The sequence below is a fragment of the Mus musculus genome, chromosome 2, assembly GCF_000001635.26.
Source record: "Mus musculus strain C57BL/6J chromosome 2, GRCm38.p6 C57BL/6J".
Classification (NCBI taxonomy): Eukaryota; Metazoa; Chordata; class Mammalia; order Rodentia; family Muridae; genus Mus; species Mus musculus.
This window is the reverse complement of record NC_000068.7, coordinates 19,370,135-19,396,711: the sequence shown is the minus strand read 5'-3', so window position 1 is coordinate 19,396,711 and position 26,577 is coordinate 19,370,135. Positions and strand designations below refer to the sequence as shown.

The following is a 26,577-nucleotide window of genomic DNA, read 5'->3' as shown; positions in this document are numbered from 1 at the left end:
ACTTAGTATTCCCCAAATTAAATAGCTGCAGTGGAAGGAAGAATAAGATAGCTGAGGGCAGATTAATGCAACTTCCCCAAGGTGAAGAAAAAAGTTGATGGAAAAGGCTGAGAAGAGCTGGGCAGAAGAGGTGGGGAGTGGCAAGCTGCTAGGCAGCAGTCGCTCAGGCGTGTGCTGTGTCTAAAATACCAGAAAGAGCGGGAGCTGAGGAGAAATGTGTGAAGAAACACTACTAGTTCTAAGGTCGGACAAAAGATACAACTGCAGATCCAAAGCTGAAAACTAAAGGGGGAGTGGGCTCTGGAGCTTCAAATGTTCAAGCTACGCCCAATGGCTCTCTCGTCCTGCTGCCTTCCGCTCGGGAAGGAGAACTCTCCGCTCCCTCTCCAGCACCATGTCTCCCTGTGTGCCACCATGCTCCCCACCATGAGGAAAATAGACTAAAGCTCTGAAACTGTAAGCCAGCCCCAATTAAATGCTTTATTTTAGAACGACTGCTTTGGTGATGACGTCTCTTCACAGCAATAGGACATTGACTAAGACATATGATGAGTTAGGGCTAGCAAGATGGCTCGGTGGGGAAATCCACGTGCTGCCAAGGCCTGATGACCCAATTTTGATCCCCAGAACCACATGATAGATGGAAAGAACCAACGACATCAAGTTGTCTTCAGATCTCCACGTGCACCAATGCATGTGAGTGTCCACACCCTTACTGAATACTAAATAACTGTAATTTTAAAAAATTTATTGTTACTAAAATTCCTTTCCAGAGGGACACAGAAACAACATTTTGACACACTGAGGCATAATTCCACCGAAATTTGTTCTGGGGAAGCAGTGAGCGTATTGGGCTTCCTTACAGAGTACAAGTGAGAGGTTACAAACAGGGGTGTGTGTATTGCCCCCACAAAAGTTTCACCAGAAAGGTACTACCCAGCAGGAATCAAGGCTCACCTAGCACTGTGGATGGAGCACTGTCTCCCCTTCTGTGGCCTACAAACTCTAAGCCCTCTCCTGGGCCATGGCCATGTGCAGTTTGGATGTACAGCAGCAGGAAGGAGGGATGCTCCTGACCCGCCCCACTCCTCCGGGATGATCCAAGTGGCCACAACTGAATGCTCCAAGATGGTAGTTATTTGGCTCTGAGGTTAGTCTTTCACAACATGTATATATAATTAAGGCAATGATAACACAAAAATGATGGCATTAGTGTTCTGGGTTAGTATTCTTTTAGAATCCGTGATCTAAGTTATCATTCTTTTTAAATGAATATGAATACACTGTAGCTGTCTTCAGACACACCAGAAGAGGGCATCAGATCCCATTACAGATGGTTGTGAGCCACCATGTGGTTGCTGGGAATTGAATTCAGGACTTCTGGAAGAACATGCAGTACTCTTAACCGCTGAGCCATCTTTCCAGCCTAAATTAGCATTTTTTAGAAGCCAAAAGAAGCCATAATTCGCATTAGGTTAGATAATACATGAAATGTCAAATAATGTATAATAGAGCTGCAAGAAGAAAATGGGGTAACTAAGTTTTCAACAACACAAAAAGAACTATTTAAATACTTTTTACTAACAAATAATTCAAGATTCCCAATTTGTAAAACATCTGATCCAGTGTGTCCAACTGTGGATTTTTTTTTTAATTTTTATTTATTAATTTTTTGGTCATTTTGATTTACAGTCATGTTCCTAAAGAGCAAATTAACAGACTGAGACAAAAAAAGTAAATATTGATCTCAATATTTTATTTTAATATTTGAAGTTTAGTGCTGTAACAAAGAAAAGAAGGAGAGCATTGTCGTAGTCGCTAAAATTCACTCAATTCACATGGATCCCAGCTGTGTGTTGTAAGGCTGAGTCAGTGGAGTTTTGGATAAGAAGCCACAAGTTTCATCCATTATATCATCATGGGTATGTGTGTCCCATGCTCGGCTACTTTGTCCTCCTCTTCAACACTGGGATCTCTCATCTCTCATCTGTTCCAGCCCATCTCTTTTCTCTTCCCCCTGAGCCCTCATCTGTGTACATCCATGAAGAAATGAATGGAGATGGGCAACTCAGGTTCCCTTCAGAGGCTTTAGGGACCCTCGTCAGTCCACGAACCTGTGGAAATCCTGCCTAGGTCCCACCCTGTGGTCTCACCCGAAGCCTTGGCAGCCAATTGAAATCCCATGGCCCAAGCGGAAGTCAGGTTGAGTTGCTTTCAGGTGACTAAGAAGCTGTGATTCCCCTGTGGCCAGTAACAACCTTCACCTAAGCCTTCAGTACATAAAGCAAGGCATCCATCCGAGTTACAGAACCAAGGCTCCACAAGGAAGGGCAAAACACAGGCCTCCTGCAAACAGTCAGGGCTTGCTGGGTTTGAACTTCAGGGCCACACTGTTGATGCAAAACCTTTGGCCAGTGGGCTTGGGTCCATCAGGAAACACATGGCCAAGGTGAGCTTCACACTGCAAGGGAGAGACAACATCTTTGTCACTCTCCAGGAAAACAGCCCCACATGGCCCACCACACCCCAGAGCCTAGCATCTGGGAAGCATGACCATTTGCATTAGAATTTGGTTCAAAAATGGACAACCGGATATACAGAGAGCTGTGGTAGTGAGCAGTCCTACTTCTCCAGGGAGCATGTGGGCAAATGATTACACCGAGGCCTTGACTTGCTAATCTGTCAAATGGTGACAATAATAAGGAGCCATCATGAAGATGAATGAACACAAGGAGGGGAAGGATTCATATAAACTGGGGGAGCACCCAACAACCACTTTTCTTTCCTTCAGACAAAACTTGGCCCTTTCCATTTGCCAACCTCTGCCAGTTTATACAACACGCCAGGAAATGTGAGTGCCAATGACATAAAAATGAGTTTCCTTGAGCTGGGAAGATTGGTGAAACAGATAAAAAGCAGTTGAGCCACAGTTCTGACCATCTGAGTTAATCCCCACAGTGCTGACCATCTGAGTTAATCCCCAGAAGCCATGGTAGAGGAGAAAACCTCCCTATGTGTACAGTGGTGCCTGTGCATGTGTGCACACTCGTGTATAATAATAATGATAATGATAATAGTAATAATAATAATGACAACAATAACTACAACAACAATAAAATACAAAACCAAGTTTTGTCTGGATCTGAGCTCCCCTCCCTAGGTTCCCAGAAGAAGTAAGATGCTAATGTCTCTGCCTTTTGGTGTCATATGGTCAAGCAGGAACGGGATGGGAGAGAGGGATCACTAAGTAGAGTGAATTTTAATGGCAAGGTATATCATGGAAGAACAAGAGAGGCACCAAGAGAAAAACAGCTCCTTTCCTTTCAGAGAAAATGAAGAAAAGAAAAACACATCACCTGCTTGCAGACCACCTCCATGCGAGGACATCCTAAGGAAGTGTCCAGTCGTCTCAGGATCCCTGTGTGACTTTCATCTGAGCCTTTTGAGCCGTAAGCCTCAGAAAATGAAGGCCAGCCGGTGCCAGAACAGTACTTCTTCTCAGAACTGCAGGAGTCAGTACAGACCCACAGCGTTAGAATTGGAAGACAGTGCAGACCCACAGCCATTACACATGGGTGTTGGCAGAATAGCAGTTTCTTAGGTCCCATCCCTTTGTTCTGAGCAAGACTCAGCCCCCACTCCTTCTGCCAGATTCCAAGCTGGGCTTCATGAATAGTCAGTTCCAGGGAATAATTCCTTCTGTCCCTTTGTGTTCAAGACATTATCTGGCCATAGTGAAATGAAGTATTGTTCTTTAAATGCTAATGGCTTCTTTCTCTGGGTCTGACCTAAAAGAACTAGAAAGACTAAGGCTATGTGAACTCATTTGCATATGAGGACCACAGATCAAATCCTCAAACGCTAAAGGCAGAAAAGGAAGAGATGGAAAAGGAAAAACAACAGCTTTTGGAGTGTGGTCTACATGGCAGAGGCGCATCCGCATAAGATCTGGTGAAGCAGCAGTTGGTAGCAGTGGAGATTTCTATTATGGGAACTCAGGCTGTCCTGGAGAATGAGAACCCCACAAGCCACTTAGAGATGCGAAGGTAGAGAAACCGCTCAGTCTCCTGGGGACACAGCACCTGTCTTGCAGAGATCCTTTGAGGAGTCAGGAAGCCTCCATGAAGCCAGGTGAGGTGAGGCAGGTGCTCACGAGCACTCATTATGGGTTACTGTCATTAGTCAATTAGCTTAGCACTCTGATTAATTACTGGAAAAAGCCTGATGCTTAGGATGGTCTCCCAGGGACAAAGGATGCTAATGGCTGGAGTGGGCCAAGTAGCTGAGGAGAGGAGGCAAGAGGACTACTGGAGATCTGCTCTCAGAATGCCTCACCCTCAGGAGCAGGTTGCAGCTTAGTGGCAGAGCCTGGCACATGCAAGGTCCTGGGTTTGATTTCCAGCATCATCCCAAAAGAAAGACTTAATAATCTTAGAACTCACATAGGAAAGTGTCTGTAAACAACAATGGAAAAATAAAGAAACTTTCAAACAGCATAGAGATGATTCTCTCTACCTAAGAAAGAAATGATTTGAAATTAAATTCTGCCTTAAACTAAGCCGACAAGACATGAGTGGTAAACTCAGCTGAACACACAGGACTCTTCTGTGCCCCCAAACTATTAAGGGTCCCCAAATGCTTTAGTATGGGTTTTAAATACTAATATTTAGCAAGATTAGAAATATGACTTGGAACTTTAGAATATGTAACTATTATAGTACTTTTTTTTTGAGTCAGTTTCATTGTGTAACCCAAGATGGCCTTGAGCTCATAATCTTGCTGCCCGGCTTGTTCAAGCGCTAGGACTATAAACTCATATCACCACGCTTGACTTTTATGGGTTTTAAAAAGTAGTAAATTCTTGGTGAGTAGTGGTTGTACACACCATTAATCCCAACACTCAGGAGGCAGAAAGAGGAGTATCTCTTTGAGTTCCAGGCTACCCTGGCCTTCAAAGTAATTCCCAGGATAGCCAAGGCTACACAGAGAAACCTTGTCTCAAAAACAAACAAACAAACAAACAAACAAAACAAAAGTAATAAATTATTTTTATGTTAACAGACATTTTGTGACTGTTATATTTTCTTAATTGAACCAGGTTTTATAAGAATTGCATTATTTCATAGTTTTCTTTTTTTTAACTTTTTATTGGTTATTTTATTTATTTACATTTCAAATGTTATCCCCCTTCCTGGTTTCCCCTCCACAAACCCCCATCCCACCCCCACCCCCCGCTTCTGTGAGGATGCTCCCCCCACCCACCCACTCCTACCTAACTGCCCTAGCATTCCCCTATGCTGGGGCATCAAGACTTCACAGGACCAAGGGCTTCTCCTCCCACTGATGTCTGACTAGGCCATCCTCTGCTACATATGCAGCTGGAGCCATGGGTCCCTCCATGTGTACTCTTTGGCTGGTGGTTTAGTCCCTGGGAGCTCTGGGGGTTCTGGTTGGTTGATATTGTTGTTCCTCCTATGGGGTTGCAAAGCCCAAATATTTTAATTGTCTGTTTCAAAAATATTGACACAAACCCTGATCTATGTCTCCATTCACTCTGTCTCCAGACTGTTCTACCTAGACTGTAGAAGGAAGAGGGGGTTGGAGTAGGGAGGTAGGGGCTCTATCTACTTAGCAAGCAGAAGGTCTGGGCTTCAAGCTTTAGCACTTCCTTGTTCCCCTAGAAATATTCCAGGAAGCGTCAGGGCTTCCTTTTGAGAAATCTCTGCAGTGATAGCTTGGTCTCAATAGAAGCTAGACCCCATTACATCTGTACCCTTATGGTGTTCTTTGATCCTCTGATGCCAGCAGCTCGTGGCAGATGGGGCGGCAACAGAGGCACGATGGCCTCACAAGCTTGCTAGGCAGAATCCCTGGGGTGTTTTGGTACTCCGAATGTTTAGAATAATGCCTGATCAGGGTAGATGCTGTCAGTCATTTTATCTTTTGTTAACATTGCCAATAAAAGGCGTAAGTGGAATTTCAACAACCTTGAGTCCAGCTTGAGGCAGCTGAAGGTTTGAATTGGTTTCACCTGAGATTACTGTTGCAGCTTATCACTGGGATGCCTGCCTGGTATGCACGAGGCAGAGATCCCTAGCATTGGGGGTGGGGTGGGAGGCCAATTCACCTGACTACTTCAGTATTCTAAGCACCTCTTATCTTCTTCCCACCCACCCCCAGCATTATATGCACTACTAACCATTAAAGGAATTTTGATAGAGAATTATGAACACAATAAAGCTTTTTTTTTTTCCAAACCAACAAATGAATCTAAAGCTAATAAAAAGTCATTAAGGGCTTTATGGGAAACAATAAACCTTTACTGATGGAATTGGCAGAAACTTGGAGATTTTACTGAGTAATAGAAAGCCTAAGATACATTATCTAAGACCAACGGTGTACATATGGAAGCAAACTAGATACATATTTAGTTGAATAGCAGGTTACACGGCTCACTCCTTCCAAACTGAAGACACACTGCATCATACACTCTGAGCTTTGTTCTTTTTTTTGGGGGGGGGGGTTCTCCCATGTTTATTTCTCCCTCACTTCTGGAAATCCCACAACCCCCACAGCAGAAGCAGTGGGTAATCACTGATAATTCTAAATGGAACTGTAGAAGCATTCATTTCCGAACAAGGATGCACGAGGTTTTAAAGAACATTACCTTGTTTCTTGGAACATGCAGGGCATCAGGGCACAATATAGAAAAAAAAAACTAATATCGGGTTCCCAAATGCTACTATTTTAAGAAGACTTATGACCATAAAATACATAATCTTGAAATAGTTTTTCTTTATGTAAGGCCCAGTCTGGCAACTCAATCCTCCTGCCTCAGCATACCAGTCACTGGGATTGTAGATATGCCCCATCACCCCAGCATCGACACAATTTAATAAACCCTTCCAGAAACAGCTTGAGGGAGGGAAAAAGAAAAGTAGAAACTGCAGGAGGCAGACCAGTGCCACCAGAGTCTCAGGTTAACAAAATCCTAGGTCTGGATTTGTAGGAAAGCACAGGCAAGCTGGAAAGTGGTGTTGACTTGGTAACCCTCACTCAAGTTCTCAGCCTACTGGGGGAGCACTCCGCGAAGAGGCAGGTACCACTCACTGCACCAAAGAAGAACCATGAGGGGGCAAGGGGAGTTCTCTCAGACATGGCTGGGGACCAGGCTCTGTAAAGGGAGCTTGTGGAGGAACCTGGAGTCTGATAGTGTCTGCCTAGGGCTGGGATTTGGAACGCTGGCACCAGACAGTGAAGACACTAAGGTAAAGCTAAAGGGGTCGGCAACCCTATAGGAGGAACAACAATATGAACTAACCAGTACCCCCCAGAGCTTGTGTCTCTAGTTGCATATATATTAGAGGATGGCCTAGTCAGCCATCATTGGGAGGAGAGGCCCTTGGTCTTTCGAAGATCATATGCCCCAGTACAGGGGAATGCCAGGGCCAGGAAGCGGGAGTGGGTGGGTTGGGGAGCAGGGCGGAGGAGGGTATAGGGGGCTTTGGGGATAGCATTTGAAATGTAAATGAAGAAAATATCTAATAAAAAATGCCTTAAGAAAAACAAAAACAAAAAAATAAAAAAAAAAAGCAATGTCTGCGTGGCGTACAGAGACCTGGAGAGTAAAGTGTGACTTAGTGTAAGGCTGGTAGCAGTGAGAGCCTGGGTAAATCATCTAACCTTGCTGCGCCTCAGTACCTCCCAGGAAATGATATCACTACGGACAGCCCGAGAGGCCTGCGGAAGTGAGGGGCGCACAGCAAACCTTGTCTGGCAGGCAGTGCCTTAGTGCAGATGCATTTCTGCTTCCTGTTGCCACTGGCGCTCAGCGCTGGCACTTACTAGAAGGGTGACTCTTGGGGTCTGAACGTAGTTTCAGTTCAGGTTGAAAGTTCACTGCCACAAGGCAGTGCTGAGAGGTGACCGGGTCCTAAGCAGAAATACTCAAGTTCTTTCTCACAGGGCTGAGTTACCTAACAAGTGAGCTGGTTGTTAAATAAGCTCTTTGGTCTTGTGTTTTATTTCCACTGTGCTTGCTCACCCTTTGGCCTTCTCACTGTTTTGAATAGCACCAAGCCCTCATTCCAACACAAGAGGTTGTGGCACCATCTCCTCGGACTTCTCAGCCTCCTGAGGCCTGGCCCAAAATATCTGGTGTTCTGTCTCAGCAACAGGAAGAAAATTGACATAAGGAGGTTGAGCAACTTTCTTACAGACTCTAAACGTCAGTTTCCACATCTCCCACACAGACACATTTAGCTCCTCATCGCAGGTGACAGCTTCTGCTGGACTGAACCTGGGGCATAGGGCAAGATTTAATACACATACTTGTCTCTCAGAGCACCTTCACTGAGACACTCATAACCTGCTGGAACTCCAGGGTGTTTGACACACTCTTCTGGTCTCTGTACTCACGTGCTCACACAAATACATAAACAAGTAATTTTAAAATATAAAATTAGAAAATCTTTTCTAGAAAAGATGAGTTCTAAAAATCCTAAATTCTATACATATCCACGGGGCTGCACGGATGTCTGCATGGATATTCACTTCATGTCTAGAGCTGCTCAGGGCAGGGAAGATGCTCTGGATTAACGAGTCAAGAAGCACGTTTTGAGCACATCACATTAGCTTTCTAGGGTGGTGCTAACACATTAAAACAAAGTGGTGGGATGCTTCTATGGTTCTGAAGGCTGAAGTCCAAAATCAAGATCTCAGCAGCGCCATGTCCCCTAGAAGACCCTAGGAAGTGCTCTGTTCCTCTGCCTAGCTTCTGGAAATGGCTGGCAAACCTCGACATTGCTCCAGCCTTTGTGTCTGTTTCATGTGGCGGTCTCCTCTTTGGCCTTGTTTGCCTTCCTCCTATTAGAACACCAGTTGTATTGGATTAAAGGAACATTCAATTTCCTTGTGACCCAACTGTTAACAAATTCTTTCTGTAGTGACCCTACCTCTACCTCAGGACACAGCTTCTGCACGTGAAGGCCTCAACATGTCCTCCTCAGAGATAGCGCTCTATCTGGCTTTTCTGTTGCTGTGATAAAAGTCTCTGACCAAAAGCACCAGAGGGAGTAAAAAGGTTCATTTCATCTTACAGCTCCCACGTCACAATCCATCACTGAAGGAAGTTGGAACCAGCGCTATGGAGTAAGGATAACTAACGATCATGGCTTGTTCTGTCTGTGCTCACACTCTATTCTTACCCGACCCAGGACCACCTGCCCAAGGCTGCTGCTGCCCACAGACAACAGAGGGCTGGGCCCTCCCACATCAATCATCAGCCAAGACAGTTTCCACAACTATGCCCACAGGTCAATCTGATCCTGGTGATTAAAACTCCTTCCCAGGTGGCTCTTGGTTATGTCAAATCAACAGTAAAAAAACTAACCAGATTCATCCCAGGAAGTATGTAGATAAAATTGGCTAAGGGACTCAAACAGCCTATCAGCTTTATCTCCTTCTCTGAATAAAATGTTTGGGCCAATAGGAAGCACCCACGTGCTAAACTCTGTGCTGACACAGTAACTTATAAGAGAAAACAAAGCCAAATGCAGTCCATGTTCTCAAGGAGGCTTCATGGAGAAATCCAGGCCTAAGGAACTTAAGTCAGCACACAGTAGGGGTGAGCACCTCCCAGCGCATGAACAACATGACCACCAGTCCACAGGTAGCTTTCTCTAACACTTCATCCTGACGCTATGCAAATGTTTGCAGGGATGGCATTTGTGCACCCCTGCTTCCTACAAAAGCAGCTCAGGTCTAGAAATGAAGAGGTAATATGGGTGAGAAAACAAGAATATACTCCTAACACTATCCTCTTAAATGGTAAGGGGTTATCTCTAAAAATATACCACTGTTAGTATGTCCTAAGTATTTAGTAGGTTTTACACCTCGTTCTGTCGTATTAATATTTATTAAGTCATAACTCAATTAATCCTCCCATCAGCCCTATAAACTGGGTGCATCGTATTCTCATTTTACAGGTAAATGAGGAAATCAAGCCAGAGAGGTGTTAAGAAACTTACCCAAAGTTACCCAACAATGGAACACATACAGACACCTAGACAGCCTTTACTACACTCTTATAAATGAATGTTCTTTAAGGAGAGTGTGTTCTAGAAAGGAAATGATTATTGTGGTTTGTTTGACTTGGTGTTAACTGCCCCCTAAAGCCTGTGTGTTAAAGGCTCGGTGTTACTGGCAAGAGAGGAACTATTAAAACATGGAGCCTAGTGCACAGTCATAAGTCAGTGGGCCTGACGGAGACCGTGGAGTCTGCCTCTTTCCCCTTCCTCTCCTTTGCTCCTCGCCATGCGGTTGGGGCTTTGCTTTACCACGATAAAAAATGAGACCTTCAAAGCTGTAAGTCAAATAACTTATTTATCAATTAACTAGTTCCTGTGCTTATTATAGTAACAGGAATCTAAATGGATATATTCATATTATAGTAGGTAGAGACAAGAAGGTAGAGACATTTTTATTTTCTTCATCAGCAAGAAAATGGAGCAAAAACTCGAAAGTTCTTAAAAAGGCAGGAGAGAGAGAGAGAGAGAGAGAGAGAGAGAGAGAGAGAGAGAGAGAGAGAACCTTATATTGAAAACTAAAAGAGCAGAGAAGCAATAATGGAGGCTCCTGAACTAACTACCAGTTTGGTGAACTACCCGCTTTCAGGATGTTGCTCGGATTGCCTGTGGATCTGGGCTCTTTCACTATGACTCAGGTTTGGTCACATAACTTTCCTAATTTGAACTAACATGTGTTAATGCAGAAGCCACTGGCTACACGTGGCCCCTTGAGCTTCAATTTGCCAAAACTGTAATCATAACAGGTCCAGCTTCTCAGCCACACTGACTGTACTCCGGATGCCTATTACCTGGAGCTTCTATGGAGATCTGTAGAGGAAGAGTGTGTCCTTCACCACAGCAAGTCCCGTGCTATCCAGACCCCTTCACACTGCTCTCTCTGGCCCCCTAAGTTTTGATGCTATGAGTAGTAAGCCTGTATGGTGAGGGGAGAGGAGCCACTGGGCAGTAGAAAGACCTCTTCTGGAAATGCACAGAAAGCAGGACACTAATCCTGAGTCAACAGAACCTTGGAGATTAGATTAGATTAGATTAGATTAGATTAGATTAGATTAGATTAGATTAGGAGTGCTTTCTTACAAGGACAACTTCTCATCTTCCACTTTGAGAAACAAGACACCTGCCCAGGGGCCACATAGTAAGAATGCAGTCTTACACAATTACAACATCCTTCTGTCAAAAGTAAGCTTGTCTTCCTAACATTGTGACAGAAATGATGGTGAAGAAATAGCTAATTGTTCTAAAACCCAAGTCTCACATTTTACTGCTGCGATTCTGTGAACCGCATGTTTGGTTCTTTCTGCTATTTTCTGTCACATACAACTCCTAAAATTCTTATAATCTTAGAAAGGACAGTATCTATTTGTAGTATATCTTAACTGATGGGTGGCAGCCCTCTGGTTAGATGCAGGAAGGGACCTTGTAACCAAAGTGTAATTAGAATGTTGGGACTTCCAGCCCCAGCCCCAGCCCCAGCCCCAGCCCCAGCCCCAGCCCCAGCCCCAACATTCAGGGAAGGGAGCTGAAAGCTCATGATTTTGGAATGAAGCCTCCATAAGACCCAAAAGGGCAGAGCTAGTGAGTTTCTGAGAAACTGAACTGCTGGAGTTTCTAGAATTTTCCCAGAGACGGCATGGAACCCTATATTCTTCCCTTGAACCTGTTCTATTTTTCTCTTCAACTATATCTTTCAATAATAGTGATACCTTCCAGAAAACCAGCAAATGTGCTTCCCTGAGCTCCGTGTATTACTCAAAGAGCAACAGGGGACACAGGAGAGTGTAGGAAGCCCAGTTTAAGAGCTAATTGGTCAGAAGCACGGGTCACAACCAGGAGAGTGTGCTTGCATCAGAAGTAGAGCATAGGACATGGGGACTGAGCTGTCCACCTGTGGGATCTGCCTCTGTCACCAAGTAGACAAGGTCAGTACTGAACTAAAATGGAGGATGCCCCCAGCCTCCATCTGCTGGAGAACTGACTTCTTGCTGGTGGACAAAAGGCTTCACATCTCCTGATTTCAGAGATACAGAGATGGCTTGGTGGTTAAGAGCACATGATGCTCTTGTAGAGGGCACAGGTTTGGTTGGCAGCAACCATGTCAGACAGCTCACAATAGCCTGTAACTTCAGCTTCAGGGGCATTTCTGGTTTTTTTGGGCTCCTGTACTCACAGAGACTCACAAATGCACACACATATGCATGTACAAGCACATACACCACGCTCTTGAGATTACAGAAGTTTGCATCCACCGCTATGATGAGGCAGGGGAAATCGTGTGTTCTTCTACCATTGCTGTGTAAGAACTGACTTCATTCTGGTTTTCCTTGGCACTCCTGGGTTGGTGGCTGGCAGTGGGCTCTTCCAGCTAGTTTCTTACCATCTTGGATGTACCTGGGCCACAGCCTGGCCTCCTGAGCATGAAGGGAAATTGAGCTTACTCACACCTGTCCTCTAAGGAAGGTCTGGTTTCCTAACGCAGCCCACATTAGCAGCCAGCTGGCCAAAAAGCCAGGCTGCTGAAAGCCCAAAGGACAGCGGAGGCTCTGCCTAATGGAAGATTCGCAGAGCTGGCTTGATTTATATTTTATTCTAAACCAATTTAAGGTTGATGCAAAAGAAAGGAAAACATCTTTGAAGTTCTGAAAAACAAGACTTCAAAAGATGTTTTCCTTTCTTCTTTCTCGAATCTACTTTTTAAAGACTATTTCCTGCATATCTAAACAAAAAAAGCCTTTGTTGAAAGATTTTAGATGCTGATTGACTTAAAAGAGGCTTTGAAATCAAGGGACAATTAAATTTACTTTTAGCTACATAGACGAGGGCACGGTATTCGCTTCTGTCAAGCACTGTGGGCATCAAGCCTCATAAAAGTCTGCTTTGCTAAATTAAATTATAAACCCATTTTCCCTGGGAGAGGGATAGTTTTAATCATATGGCCAAGTAAATACTATTAGGGTTTTGATTTTTTTTAAATACTTTTTCCTCTAAAAAATTCTAATGGCTTTATCATGAAGTCCCCATCAGAAATCGTTTGCTCTCTCCTAGAGATACATAAAGCAAAAACATAAGCTGAGAAATCTTGTCAGCTGCATTCAATGTCAGAGAAAAAGCAAGATAGATAAATATCCTCCATGAACAGCTCTCCCTCCAGCAGTAATAACAGAGGACAAAGGCAATTAATGGTCCCCTGAGGGCTGGGGGAGTTAGTGGTAGCAGACAGGAGGTCCTTGGGTTCAATCGTCAGCACTGAGAATAAGAAACTTCAATAGTAGTTATTTATCTAAGATCTCTTTGTATTCTTCATCTTACCTGAAGAGTGGGCTATCACAGCACACACAATGGTACATCCCTGTCTCCTTGTTGTTCAAATACATTCCACTGAAAGGCTGGAAGTAAACAAGGAAGAAACATCATCACACAGGGGGTGAGAGGGTTGATAGAGCAAGTCTAACCCCAACTGTGAGGCAGAGGGTGTGGTTGGCTCAGTGCTAGTGTTTGCCTAGCGTTTTAGCATGCGTAAGGCTGTAGGTTCAATCCCCACCATGACAAATAAATAAGTAATCAACCAAAAACAAACAATGAAGACCCAATCGAGGAATTATATTAATTTGACCAAGTGCAAGTATCAACAGGAAAAAACTGCAGTCAGCTAAGGAAGCAGCCTGCAAGCTTCTTGATAGCCTGGCCTTTATCATGCCAAATATTCAAATTGTGACATTAATAATGCGCTGTGTTTATGGACCACCTTTCATCCAAAAACATCAAAGTCCACAAGAAAGCATGAGCACCAGGTCCCATCCTCTGCTGTCCTGGAAGACTTCACTCTCTCATTTCAAAAGAGCTAAAACAACAGGAGTCTAAACACTTGTCAAAGATACTTTGAACTCTCTAATTAAAGATGGGATGTAAAGGGCTGGAGTACAGCTCAGTGGTAGAGTACTTCCCTTGCATGCATAGGCCCTGAGATTGATCCCTCATGGGGTGGGGGTGGGGAAGAGGGTAAGGGAGAGAAAGGGAAGGGGAGAGAAAGCACAAACACATCAAAAGCATCGTTCAATAACTTTGGGGTTGTGCCTTTAACACATCATGCCATGTCAACACTGTGTAGAGTCAATCAGCTTGGAATGATGAGCCCAGGGCCCCAGTGCTAGGTCATCATGTAGATGACATCACTACACACAGAGGAGCTTAAGGACTGTGGGTTTTCAACTGCTGAGAGGAGTAGGAGGAGAAGTGAGTACAGGCCATCTCTGACACCCCCTTCTGGTCTCCTCAGGTACCTGCACACATGGTGCACATAAGTCCATGCACACACACACACACACACACACACACACACACACACAATCTGCCAGGGAGTAGACTTTCCTGTCTCTCCAATTTAACCACTCAAAACTCCTCACAGTGATAACTGCATTTAAAAGCTTCCTGGGGACAATGTTTAAATCCACTTGCTACGTCTCCCAGATGGAGACTTGAAGGCATCCCACTTGGATGCCTTTTCTCTTCAAAACTTAAAAGTCTGACCTGGTAGCACATGGCTGCAATCATAGCACTGGGTACGGCTGAGGCAGGAGGATCATGAGTTCAAAACCAGCTTGAACTACATATCCAGACTCTGTCTAAAAAGCAAGCAAGCAAGCAAATAAATAAATAAATAAATAAATAAATAAATAAATTGATAGCACATTTATCCACAAATGTCTGCCTATGTCTAGTGAGCCACTCTTTCACAGTGCCTCATGAACAGTGTGGACATCCCTGTCTTGGAGGCTGATTAGAAAGCCCCTGTCCACAGAAACCAGAGAGCCTACAAAATGCCAAATACAACTTCATTATCCTAAGAGTCGGGGAGTCGCTATAACAGGAGAGAAAATACATAATCCAAATGAACAGGACAATTACCTAACTTATGCCATGACAATTACCTGCCGCCGCCGGCCTGACACCCAATGTCTCCTCATCCACTCGCTGATGTAGCAAAGCCCTTTCATTAGGAACAGACTCAGCTTCCATTTTTCACCAGTCTGTTCTGGTGTTTACTGATAATCTAGTATATAATCAGAGCTGAGCTGCGCGTACTAATATTGCAGAAGGGAAAATACTCAAAAGTTAGTTACCTTCCTCAAATTAAAGCCAAAGTTGTTGTTCTGCCCTGGTGACAAGACACTGAGAAGACAGTCATAGTCATGATGACAGACGTGAAAGATGAACACAGGACCCTCCCTTGGAAGCAGCGGCCATGAAGACTTTGTGAGCAGTCAGTGTGGGAGGAGGGAGGTGTCCTTATTCTTCAAACCTTTCATTATTAATATGCAGAGCTGATAAATGATGATTGTAGGAAAATACCAATCACTACTGAGTTTGGAAGAATGGGTAAGAACCCAGCTGAGGGAGAAACAATGTGTTTCAGACAGGGAGGACATTCTAATAATAATGACAATGGGAAGGCAGGAGAGGCCAGCTCCTGCTCTGCAGGGACTGTGCTCATGTTCAATCACAGTGGTTGTGCTTACTCCCAGCCCTAGGAGGGGGCCCGAGGGTGGGGCTTGGTGGGGGAGAGGGGGGAGAAAGAGGGAAGAGAGGAGGAGGAGGAAGGAGAAGCAAAACCATACACGATAAAATTAAAAGATGACTGGAAGGGCAAAGAGATATCATTGGCAAAAGAGAAGGGGAGGTCGTGGGGAAGTCAATCATTGATTCAGGCCCAGCTGCTGCTGCTGCTCCAGCTGGAAAGTACAAAAGAAAAGAGGGAGGAGGGATGGAGAAGGGTGAGAGGTGGGAGGGAGGAGAGAGGGACATGGGAGGAGGAAGGGAGGAAAGAAAGGAGGAAGGAAGAAGAGAAGAAGGAAGGAAGAGATTGAAGGGATCGGAAGATGACTCAGAAGGCACAAGTGAAATGATTGCCTGCACAGGGGAGAGGGGACCAGGGGTCAGAGGCAGAATGAACTTCAAGGTCACCCTGAGATTTCAAGGTCACCCTGAGATTTCAGGTCTGTCTGGACCAGCAGCAGTTCCCACTTCTTTGATCCTGTTGGTTCTCACACACTGGAGGCAGAGGACATGCTTGGAAGAGGATGGCAAGTAATCTCACACAAGACCATTTCTAGAGGAAGGGTTGGGACAGATGGAAGTCAACAAAGGGAGGTGAGGAGCCACTGGACTGAGTGAGGCTTGTGGGAAAGGGGAAGAGAAGATCACCAGACCGTGGTGAGGCTGTGGCTGCCAGGAAGGCACACGTGGGCTGTCTCACACAGAGGATGCTGGGTCCTGACTGATGTCTCTATCCTGCTTTCTGGGCTCTTGGTGTCTTCTGTAGCCTCAATGAGAAGCCACAGGGCAAGAAATCTGGCCCTCCTCCTGGAACTCAAAGCAGGGAGACCAGATTCGGAGAGGGAGCTGCGAGAGTCCCCTTCTGTTGACACCTGACTCTTGGCTATTACTCAGTCAGGGTGAAAATTCTTTCACTGGCTATATGTACAGACAACATAGCACTACTTCCTGATTTAGAACAACAGAAAAAACAAATGTAACTGAATTTTAATTAAGAGTCACCAATCAGGAGGCTTTGGAAGTGTCTTTCCCTTAGACTAATGAAGCAGGCTGATGCTTACACTTCTGCACAGTTCTAAAGAGTTAAACATGGAAATGGAGCAACTAGAAGGGATTTACAACATCAGTTAAAATAATGGATGGTGCTCATCTTGTAAAAGGGCCAAGCACAAAGGATACGGCACAGCCATCTGCTTCGGAAGTCCCTCAGATTTATTCTCCTAAACATCTGGCATACCATCTCCTGTACACACCAAATCCGGCCTGGCTAGTTAGTTGAGAATTAGGCTCGTCTTAGAACATCATGACATTAAACACATCCAACTGCTCAGAGCTTTCTCTGTGGTCCCCGTGTGCTGTTGACAACAATGAGAAAGTATCATTCCCCTGCCCACAAGAAGATGGAGAAAACCATAACTTCAAAAAACTTTCACAAGACTCTGCAGGGACCTGCCAGCCTGTCTTATGGTTGTGGCATCATAGAAACTAAGCCTGTGACCGTGGAGCACTTTGCATGGGTACCAACAGGCAAATACATTGGTCACACAAGATGGAAGGACCATTACACTGGGACCTGTCCAGGGATCTAGTTCAAAAGAGAAAGCACCTCACAGGAACAGCCCAGTAGTAACACTGCAGTGGCTGTGTTTATGCCTGGAATCCAGCAGTGCCATCGCCTAAGGGAACGATCAAAAGTTCAGGCTGTCCGGCACACTGTTTCCACTTCTGGCATGCAAACTTCCAGCAAGACTTCTACGCTGAACATCTACCATAGTCAGGCACTACAGGAAGTCCCAGCAAACAGAACTCTAGTTGCAGGGAGTGGGCATTGGTGTGGGGGAAAACACAGGAAGGTGCAACCTAAGCTAGGGTTGAGAGAAGGGTTCCTGGGGAAAGTGATTTGGGTTGAGTTAGAAGTATGGTCTGGCGGGGCTGGAAACACACTGCAACTGTTAAAAGTATTTGCTTGCTCTTTCAGAGGACTCAAGTTTGGTTCCCAGAACCCACATTAGTGGTAGTTTACAATAGTCTGTAACTCCATCTCCAAGGGATTCCAGGACTCTGAGGGCACATATACATGTGACACACACACACACACACACACGTATATACATATATACACATATGTATATACATGTTATATATACATTATACATACATACATACATACATACATACATACATAATAGTAAATCTTACAAGTAAAAAGAGTGGTCTGAATTAATTATTAGAGCAAATGGATGAGGGAAAGGAACCCGAGATACAGGGGCCTACAGGGAAGAAACCAGAGCCATGGCTTGTGAGAGGACAGTGTGGCCGTTGGGTAGGAAGCCAGAAGAGACAGGGCTGCATCTGAGGATGGAGTGCAGGTAGGGCCCACTGCAGAGAGGACCGGGTTAATGTTTAAATGCTATGCATTTGAGGAGCAATGGTAAACTTCTGAGTGATCCTGATCTGGGAAGTAGCCTGGTCCACTGTGTTCTCCTAAGGCTCCTTTTGGGAAGGGAGAGAGAAAGTGGGGAGATGAGAGGAGTGGATAGAGGTGGATTGAAAGTATTGGCCTTGTCAGCAGGGATGGGAGTGGATAGTGGCTCGGATAGATAGTGGAGCTTGGAGAGCATGTGTGGCTCTCTGAAGGATGGAGCAGGACTCTGGTTTCTACAGGTGGATGGAAACCAATGGCCCAGTACAGAGACTGCTGGTGGCCCGCCAGACACTCACAGTGCACGTGTGAGCGTCGTAGGCATCTGTACTCTACCTCCCCTTCTCAGCAGCATCTTCTGAGAACACTAAGCTGGGAACACTGCTTACCGCTTCAGTTCCTTTCTCTCTGGTGACATAGAACTGTTCCGGGGTCAGTTTCTTCTGCCAGTCTGCTTCGCTTAGAGAGCGCTTGGACTTTGTAAGAGACCCTGCGTTGTTAAGTAGGAAATGTTTTTTATTAAAAAAAAAAAAAAAAAAAGAATTCCCAAATTTTGCTTTGCCCTATCACCTGGAGAAGTAATCCCAGACCCTTCTCTCTCCCATGACTTCACTCTTCACGGGGAGCGGGAGGCTCGTTGGCAATGCGCCGCACCCGTTTCATTAGCAAGAAATCAGTAATAAGTAGAGAGCCAGTGTGCTCTCTCTGGTCTTCGTGCGGGACAAACCTCCAAGAAGTGGCTCCAATAGGAAATACTACCAAACAAACTTTCACTGCACAGTGAAAATGGATTGTTGTTGTTTTGGAGACAGAGTTTCTCAACTCCCCCTGTAAACCAGGCTGGTCTCAAACTCACATATTCTCCTGCCTGGGCCTCCTTAGTACTGGGATTAAAGGTGTATACCATCACTGCCCACCTGAAAATAGATTCCGCCCCCCCCCATCCCCTGAATTTCTGCTTTAAAAACTGTAAAGTTCTTCCTGGTTTAACTGTTGTCATAGAGCGTGTACTAGCCCTTCCGCAGCAGGGCACATCAGCCATAGCTTTGACCCCTTTTGTGTCTGGGACCTGCTGATCAGTTACATGACTTCAGAAAAGATTTTTGGCCTTCAGTTTCTTTTTTTGCAATTTAAAAAGTTACCTTAAGAACCAGCATGCAGAGTAACTGGTTCCATGATGGTATTTCTATACCCATATTTCTTTTACTGCTCTTCTCTCTTTCTCCTCTCCCATTCCTCTGCCCTCCCTCTGCTCCCCTCCTTTTGCTGGTGTGCATATTCTGTTATCCCCCACCACACACACACACACCTTTCCTCTAAGACCTCCCCCCAGCTCCATGTCTTTCTTCTATGTTTATGGACTGTATCCTGATCCCCACATATAAATATATTAAAAATATAATTTAAAATAGAGGCTCTGCACACGAGAGAAAATATGAGGTATTTGTCTTTCTGGTCATAATAATGACTCCACGTCCTGTTGATTTCCTGCAAATACCATGATTTCATGTTCTTAGTGTTGAATAAAATCCATCCTGTGTGTGTGTGTGTGAACTGTGACGGCTAACAAATTCCATTTTGTGATGGGCATTCATTTTGGTACCTAACAGCCATTTGTCTCTGATTCAAGTTCCTAAAAAGATAAATTCCTGACAACCCCAATTCCTTGACCCCCTACCCCTCAAAACTGTGCACAGTGACTGTCTGCTTGTTGTGACATGACTGACTCCTGGCTTTGGCTTTTGGTACTTGCTTGTGCAGGTGTTCAAGAACTACTTAGAGGTCACCATGACAGTCTAATCTTAGCAGAGCAGAGCAGCTCATCAGCTTCTCTACCTTGCTTTTGTAGATATTCAAGGAATTCTTGTGGTTTAAAAGCCAAAGGTTTCCTTCCCCTACTGTGTGTCTCTGATGTGGGTTAGAGACTGTGGCCCTGCTATCTGTTTTAATAAAGTCGGTTAATTATTATCTGAATTAAGTCTTTTTCTGGTGGTCTTGAACTCCACAACAGTGCTATGGTCTCCTTATCCATTCACTGACAGTATATCTCGCCTGGTCTCCTTATCCATTCACTGACAGTATATCTCGCCAGGTCCCACTTCTAGCTGTTGTGAGTAGTGCAGCAATAAACTTGAATGTGCAGGTATCCCTGAGGTAGGACTTAGAATCCCTTAGGTATGTAACCAGGAGTGCTGCAGATGGGCTACATGCTAGTTCTGAAAAGTAGTTTCCATCAGGGCCAGCCGGGAGTAAGGAGAGGATTGGACAGAGATGGTCTTTGAGGAAGGAGCTATTAAACGCTCTCTACTAAATATTCTCTCGCACAGAGATTGTATTGTATATAGCCTGAAAGTGACTCTGTGGTCTAACCTAATCTGTTATTTGTTTGCTTGTCTGTTTGGTTCGAGATAAGGTCTTGAAAAGTTCAGCCTGCCTCATCACTAATGTGGCCTGGTCAGCCTTGACCTCCTCACAGTCCTGGCTGAAATATTACTGTGCTTCACAATTTCTTGAAACAAACAAACAAAAACATATTTTGTTCCCCTTCCTTCTGTTCCTCATGACTTCTGTATTATTATTACTTTTTTTCCTTTCTTTTTCTTTTTGGAGACAGGGTTTCTTTATGTAACCCTGGCTGTCCTGGAACTTGCTCTGTAGACCAGGCTGGCCTTGAACTCACAGAAATCCTCCTGCCTCTGCCTCCAGAGTGCTGGGATCAAAGGCATGTGCTTCTCCCATCTGGCCTGCCTTATTTTTATATAGACACATGTACCCAAAGCATCTAGGAGAAGGTTCTATTTAGTTAAGGTGGGCAGAAAGCTGTCTTACTTAGGGCTTCTATTGCAGTAATAAAACAGCATGGCCAACAGCTTGGGAGTAAAGAGGTTAATTCCATCTCATAGCTCTCACTGAGCTCAGACTCCATCACTGAGGGAAGCCAGGACAGGAACTCAGGAGGTACAAAATCTGGAGGCAGTACTGTAGCAGACATGATGGAGAACGGCTGCTTACAGGCTTGCTCCTCAAGACTTGCACCCTCAGTGTGCTTTCTTTCAGCCAGGACCACCTTACCCAGGGAAGCCAAGGCCTAGAGTGGGGCTGGGTCCTCCCACAGCAATTGTCAATCAACAAAATGCTCTGCCGGATTTGCCTACTGGATAGTGGTAGTTTTTCAATTAAGACTCCTCTTCTCAAATAACTCCAGCTTGTGTCTAGTTAACAACAATAATAGCAAACAAACAAGTAAAACCCAACCAGAACAAAAGCCTAATACAGATAATAAATGTTTTATTGTTCAACAGTGAAAGGAGTTTATAATTGTTCAGCTCTTCAACCTACCAATAAACAAAGACAGGCTCAAATGCTTATTAAACAGGCCTCAGGGAGGGGAAGGTATGTCTGTCCTAGGCTTCCTTTTGTCTTCATACTGCAGCCTTGGGAGATTTGATCACTTTAATATCTCCAAATCCCAGCCCCTAATACAGACCCCCAAACCTTGGTTTTCCTCCATTATAGACAGATGGGCTGTCCACCTCCATTTATAATCACAATCTGGAAGTCTGTACTCATGTCCATCTGAACTACACACATTCCCCCCCCCCCCCATCTCAACCCACATCTGGACTTGTGTGCTCAGCAGCCACACAAACCAGAACCTTTCCTTTTTGTCCCTAACCAAGTTCTGTGGTTCGGCATCCTCTGCAGCCTGCAAATCTCAATTCATTTCCATTACCGCCTAAGATCAAGTTGCCATCGTCTTCCGGCCACCTCCAGCACAGAGGATTGCAGCTTCCTCACGAGCCTTTCTCTTATTGGGCCACTTCTGATTTGACTCTGTCACGGCTCCAAACAGTTCAGTGTGACATGATACCCTCAGAATGGTTCCCAAACATGACTTCTGAAGCCATCTGTGCCTTGGTCACAGGCGCCACTTGGAAGTAGTACATTCTGTGATGTTCCAGTAACTCTGAGCCACAACCTTGGAGTTCCCAAAAAACATGTCCCTGTTTGTCCTGCCCTGACATTGGCAATCTCCTTCCGCCTTTTCTTTTCCGTTCTAACTCCCCGTCTCCCTGGATGGAACCATTCATAGATGCCAATTATACCTGGTGGGTTGGTGATGCTGTTGAATTCAGCTCTTGCCATCGCTGTCTGTCTGCCTGCCTGCTGATATCTCCACTTCTAACAGAGGATGTTAAATCTCCCAGCATTTGCTCTCAGGTCACAATTTGACACTATGCTGTTAAGTTCATACACATTAAAGACGGTCATATCTTCTTGAAGAACGGATTTCTTTATCACTGTGAAGTACTACAATTCTCTTTTTATCCCTGACAGCTCTACTCTGATGTCTGCTTTATCTTAAATTAACAGAGCTGATTCTGCCTTTGTGTTTTGTTTTGGGAAGCCTCCCTATACAGTCACAGTGGGCCCGGAACTCACTATAGAGCCCAAGTTGGCCTTGAGACCCAGGGATTACAGGCAGACATCAGCAAGTGCTGTTTCTCTCTCTCTCTTTTTTGTTAAACACCAACATGACTTATCATTCTCCTCCCAGTTACTTTACATTATGCGTGTCCTTATCTTCAAAGTAGATTAGGTCATGAGAAGCAAGGATCTTATTATGTTAATTTTAAATGTATTTATTTTTATTCATTTATTATTTATGTTGCTGTGCACACGTCTTTGGGAATGTATGTCATGTGTGTGGTTGCCAGGGAAGGCCAGAAGAGGGCAGTAGCTCCCCTGCAACTGGAGTTTCAAATGGATGTGAGCCCCCTGATGCGCGTGTCTACACCTGAACTCAGGTCCTCTGCAAAAGCAAAACTTGCACTTAACTGCTGAACAGCCACGTCAGCTCCCTCAATTAGCGTCTTAGTAAAGATATTGGAAAAGCAGAAGGTGTAATTCAGTAGAGTGTGATCGCCCTGTGTATGCCAGCTTCTAGGCTTTATCTTCATACCAGAGGCAGGGTCAGGAGAGACAGTGGAGAGGAACTGTGAGCTTCTGTCTCCACTGCACTTGCACTGCAGAAAGCCCATGTGAACACACACAGGACAGGGGACCCAGATGGTGGGTCTCCATTGGAACCAAAGCTATCTGCTTGATATTTGATCTATCAGCCTCTCACATGGTGAGAAACACATGCCGTTTATGCCCACTGCTTAGCATTTGTTATGGATGCTCATGCTCACACATGCCAGTAAAGTTCTGTGGGGGAGCTAGGATCCGAACTCATGCCCACTGACAATCGAGATCTTAACCACAGAACCATCCCCTGCTTCTGTTCTTATTCTCCTTGTAAGACTTACTTTACTTGTATGGGTATTTTACCTGCATCACGTATATACCTGTGCACCATGTGCATGCCTGGTGCCATGGATCCCCTGGAACTAGAGTGAGTTATAAGCTGCCATGTGAAGAGTTTTTGCTACCATAGGTTTTTTGTTATTCCAGATGAATTTGCAGATTGCCCTTTCTAATTCGTTGAAGAATTGAGTTGGAATTTTGATGGGGATTGCATTGAATCTGTAGATTGCTTTTGGCAAGATAGCCATTTTTACTATATTGACCCTGCCGATCCATGAGCATGGGAGATCTTTCCATCTTCTGAGATCTTCTTTAATTTCTTTCTTCAGAGACTTGAAGTTCTTTTTATACAGATCTTTCACTTCCTTAGTTAGAGTCACGCCAAGGTATTTTATATGATTTGTGACTATTGTGAAGGGTGTTGTTTCCCTAATTTCTTTCTCAGCCTGTTTATCCTTTGTGTAGAGAAAGGCCATTGACTTGTTTGAGTTAATTTTATATCCAGCTACTTCATTGAAGCTGTTTATCAGGTTTAGGAGTTCTCTGGTGGAATTTTTAGGGTCACTTATATATACTATCATATCATCTGCAAAAAAGTGATATTTTGACTTCTTCCTTTCCAATTTGTATCCCCCTTATCTCCTTTTGTTGTCTAATTGCTGTGGCTAGGACTTCAAGTACAATGTTGAATAGGTAGGGAGAAAGTGGGCAGCCTTGTCTAGTCCCTGATTTTAGTGGGAATGCTTCCAGTTTCTCACCATTTACTTTGATGTTGACTACTGGTTTGCTGTAGATTGCTTTTATCATGTTTAGGTATGGGCCTTGAATTCCTGATCTTTCCAAGACTTTTCCTAAGCAGCATAAGATATAAAACTGGGTTGGAAAGGAGGTCAGGAGAGCAGCTGCCCAGTGCTAAACCACAGGGCCACGAAATTACAGAGAATTACACCTGGGACTCCTCAAAGACTCCTACTCCTCCCAGGGAAGATGCAAAAGTGTCCGGATTCACAAATGAGGGCAAAAAGCACTTACCATTCCACCCCATCCTGTCTCTTAGCCACTAACAACCTGTTGGAACACGAGAATAATTCACCCACACATCTCAAAACCTAGAGTCACACAAAACCAAGATAGTGTTGCAGCAGCACCCGTGATGGTGCAGTGGGCCAGTCTCACAGGACAGGAGGCAACTAGCAGTCCTCCCGAAGGAAGTGGGGGGGGGGGGGGGGAGGGCAAGGATTAACTCCCGCCCAGGAGAGGGCGCACAAGGTACGGCTGTTGACCGCCACTGGGTCCCTGACAACACCATGGCTCCTAACACGACTTTGTACACCAAAATGTAACATATAAACGAACTGTATGCAAGCATAGGAGAAGATTCGATCCTCTCCGGCATCAGTGCTCCCCCAGCACACCAAGTTTACCAAACGCGTTGCTCTGCTCCGCAACTCAGGCAGCGGGCCGCTGGGACCAGTCTCTCAGGACCTCACAGGAGGCCGCCCAGGGTCAGCCAGGACTGTGAAACCGAAAGCCACGAGAGACGGCAGCGATTGAGGACCTACCTGTGTCCTTGCTTCCCGATCCCGCGCAACCCCGAGCCAGCCGTCCAGGCGCCTGCAGCAAAGGCAGACCCCGCAGCGCTCGCAGCAGTCGCGCCATGACGCTGCCACCAACGGGTTTCCTCCCAAGCCTACCCAACCCCCACCCTCCGCCGGATCCCTCCCCTCTGCCCAGGTCTCTTCCCCTCCTCCAGGCTCTCCTTTTCTTCTGGTGCTCCACCCTACCCCCACCACTTAACTTATCCTCTTGCTCCTCTTGACCTTGATCTTCGCGGAGTGTGTGGAATATCCCGGGACTCCACTGCCTCCTCCTCCCGCAGTACCTTACTCCGATTGGAATCATGACTAGTCTAAAACTTGCTGTGTTTCAGTTTGTTTAGGTTTTCCAGAAGTCATACTAATTGCAGTTGGTTATTTCTGGCTTCCCTTACTCAACATAATTATCTGGACATTGCTGCTTGGTTTTTTGCGTTACATTATGCACAAATCTTTTTTTTGTTGTTGTTGTTGTTCTGAATAATATTCCATTATACTAAACTGTTACTCATTAGTTTAGGCTGTTCTAATTTTTGCACATCAAAAACAAAGCTGCCAGGAGCGTTCCTGTACATGCCTTTTTTTTGGATACCTGGAAGAGGAATAGCCAGGTCTCAAGGGCAACGGCTGCTTCACTAGCAATGTATGAAAGCTCCTGTCATCATCCCCTTCCTACACTTGATTACTCAGGCCTGTTTTTTTGTTGTTGGTTGGTTGGTTGGGTTTTTTGTTCGTTCGTTTGTTTTGCTTCGGTTTTTGAGATCTAATCTCTCTATGTTGTCCAAGCGTCCTCAAACTTGGAATCTTCCTGCCTCGGGACTGAGTTTATAGACATGCATCACTACAAAGTTAGACTTAAACTTCTTACAGTAATAGGCTTCTCTTGTGTTATCTTTCAGTAACTGACAATTAGCCATTGCTAAATCATACATGGTTTTGCCCATTTATTATTAGATTTACTTGTTGTGGATTTTTTTCAAGGTTCTTCCATATATTCTCTGGGCACAAAGCCATTATCAAATCGTTTCCTCACAAATTTCCCTTCCCGAGACTGTGGGCTGTGTTTTTCTGTTTCCTAATTGTGTCTTGGGATGGGAAGTTTTACATTTTGTTAAACTTCATTTTATCGGTTTGATGGTTTGTTTTTGTTTTTTATAGTTTGTGGCGGCTTAGGGGTAACATATTTAACAAATGGAGCTAGTCCAATATTACAAAATATTTTATGTGTTTTCTTCTGCTAATTTTATAGTTTTAAGTTTTACATTTAGGTCTATTATCTATCTGAGTTAATTTTTATTTATTTATTCATTTTTTAAAATAAGGTAATTTTTTTTTTTTTGTTCTCTACTGCCTGCATTTGAGTTCTTGTCAAAATCAGTGTATGGCTGAGAATGCAGCTCTGTAGTAGAGCAATGGCTAGCATTCACGGCCTCAGGGTCGCACACACCCACTGGGGAGAAACCCCAGGTTGGTTGGTTGGTTGGTTGGTTCGTTTGTTTGTTTTTATCAATACAGGGATCTGTTTCTGGACTTTCTGTTCTTTCCGATTAATCAACATGTCAGTGAGTATACAGAGTACTGTAACATCTGCATCCCTGGAGGTGGAGTCAGC

The 26,577-nt window shown here is 44.7% G+C and overlaps 1 protein-coding gene across 3 annotated transcripts; it reads right to left on the bottom strand.

The window, feature by feature from the left end:
* Nucleotides 1-1,735: 1,735 nt before the first annotated feature.
* Msrb2 (methionine sulfoxide reductase B2) lies at nucleotides 1,736-25,276 on the bottom strand. 3 transcript variants are annotated; one of them, XM_006497563.2, is made up of 5 exons: nucleotides 24,403-24,917; nucleotides 18,450-18,550; nucleotides 13,395-13,471; nucleotides 3,357-3,504; nucleotides 1,736-2,461 (listed from the first exon to the last, which is right to left on the bottom strand). In XM_006497563.2, the coding sequence occupies exons 1-5, from the start codon at nucleotides 24,413-24,415 to the stop codon at nucleotides 2,357-2,359; spliced, it is 444 nt and encodes a 147-aa protein (XP_006497626.1). In that variant the 5' UTR covers nucleotides 24,416-24,917; the 3' UTR covers nucleotides 1,736-2,356. The 3 variants fall into 3 exon arrangements, with proteins under 3 accessions (XP_006497626.1, NP_083895.1, XP_017174809.1); NM_029619.2 differs by lacking the exon at nucleotides 24,403-24,917 and adding an exon at nucleotides 24,933-25,076 and having other exon boundaries at nucleotides 1,742-2,461; XM_017319320.2 differs by lacking the exons at nucleotides 1,736-2,461; nucleotides 3,357-3,504; nucleotides 13,395-13,471; nucleotides 24,403-24,917 and adding exons at nucleotides 15,898-16,993; nucleotides 24,933-25,276.
* Between the last annotated feature and the right edge of the window lie 1,301 nt (nucleotides 25,277-26,577).

Coding starts and splice junctions, on each gene's coding strand:
- Msrb2 (NM_029619.2), bottom strand. CDS start 25,029: ATGGCGCGACTGCTGCGAGCGCTGCGGGGTCTGCCTTTGCTGCAGGCG. Junction 13,472..18,449: donor GAGAGAAAGGAACTGAAGCG/GTAAGCAGTGTT, acceptor GTTTACTTCCAG/CCTTTCAGTGGAATGTATTT. Junction 3,505..13,394: donor TGTGATAGCCCACTCTTCAG/GTAAGATGAAGA, acceptor TGACTCCTGCAG/TTCTGAGAAGAAGTACTGTT.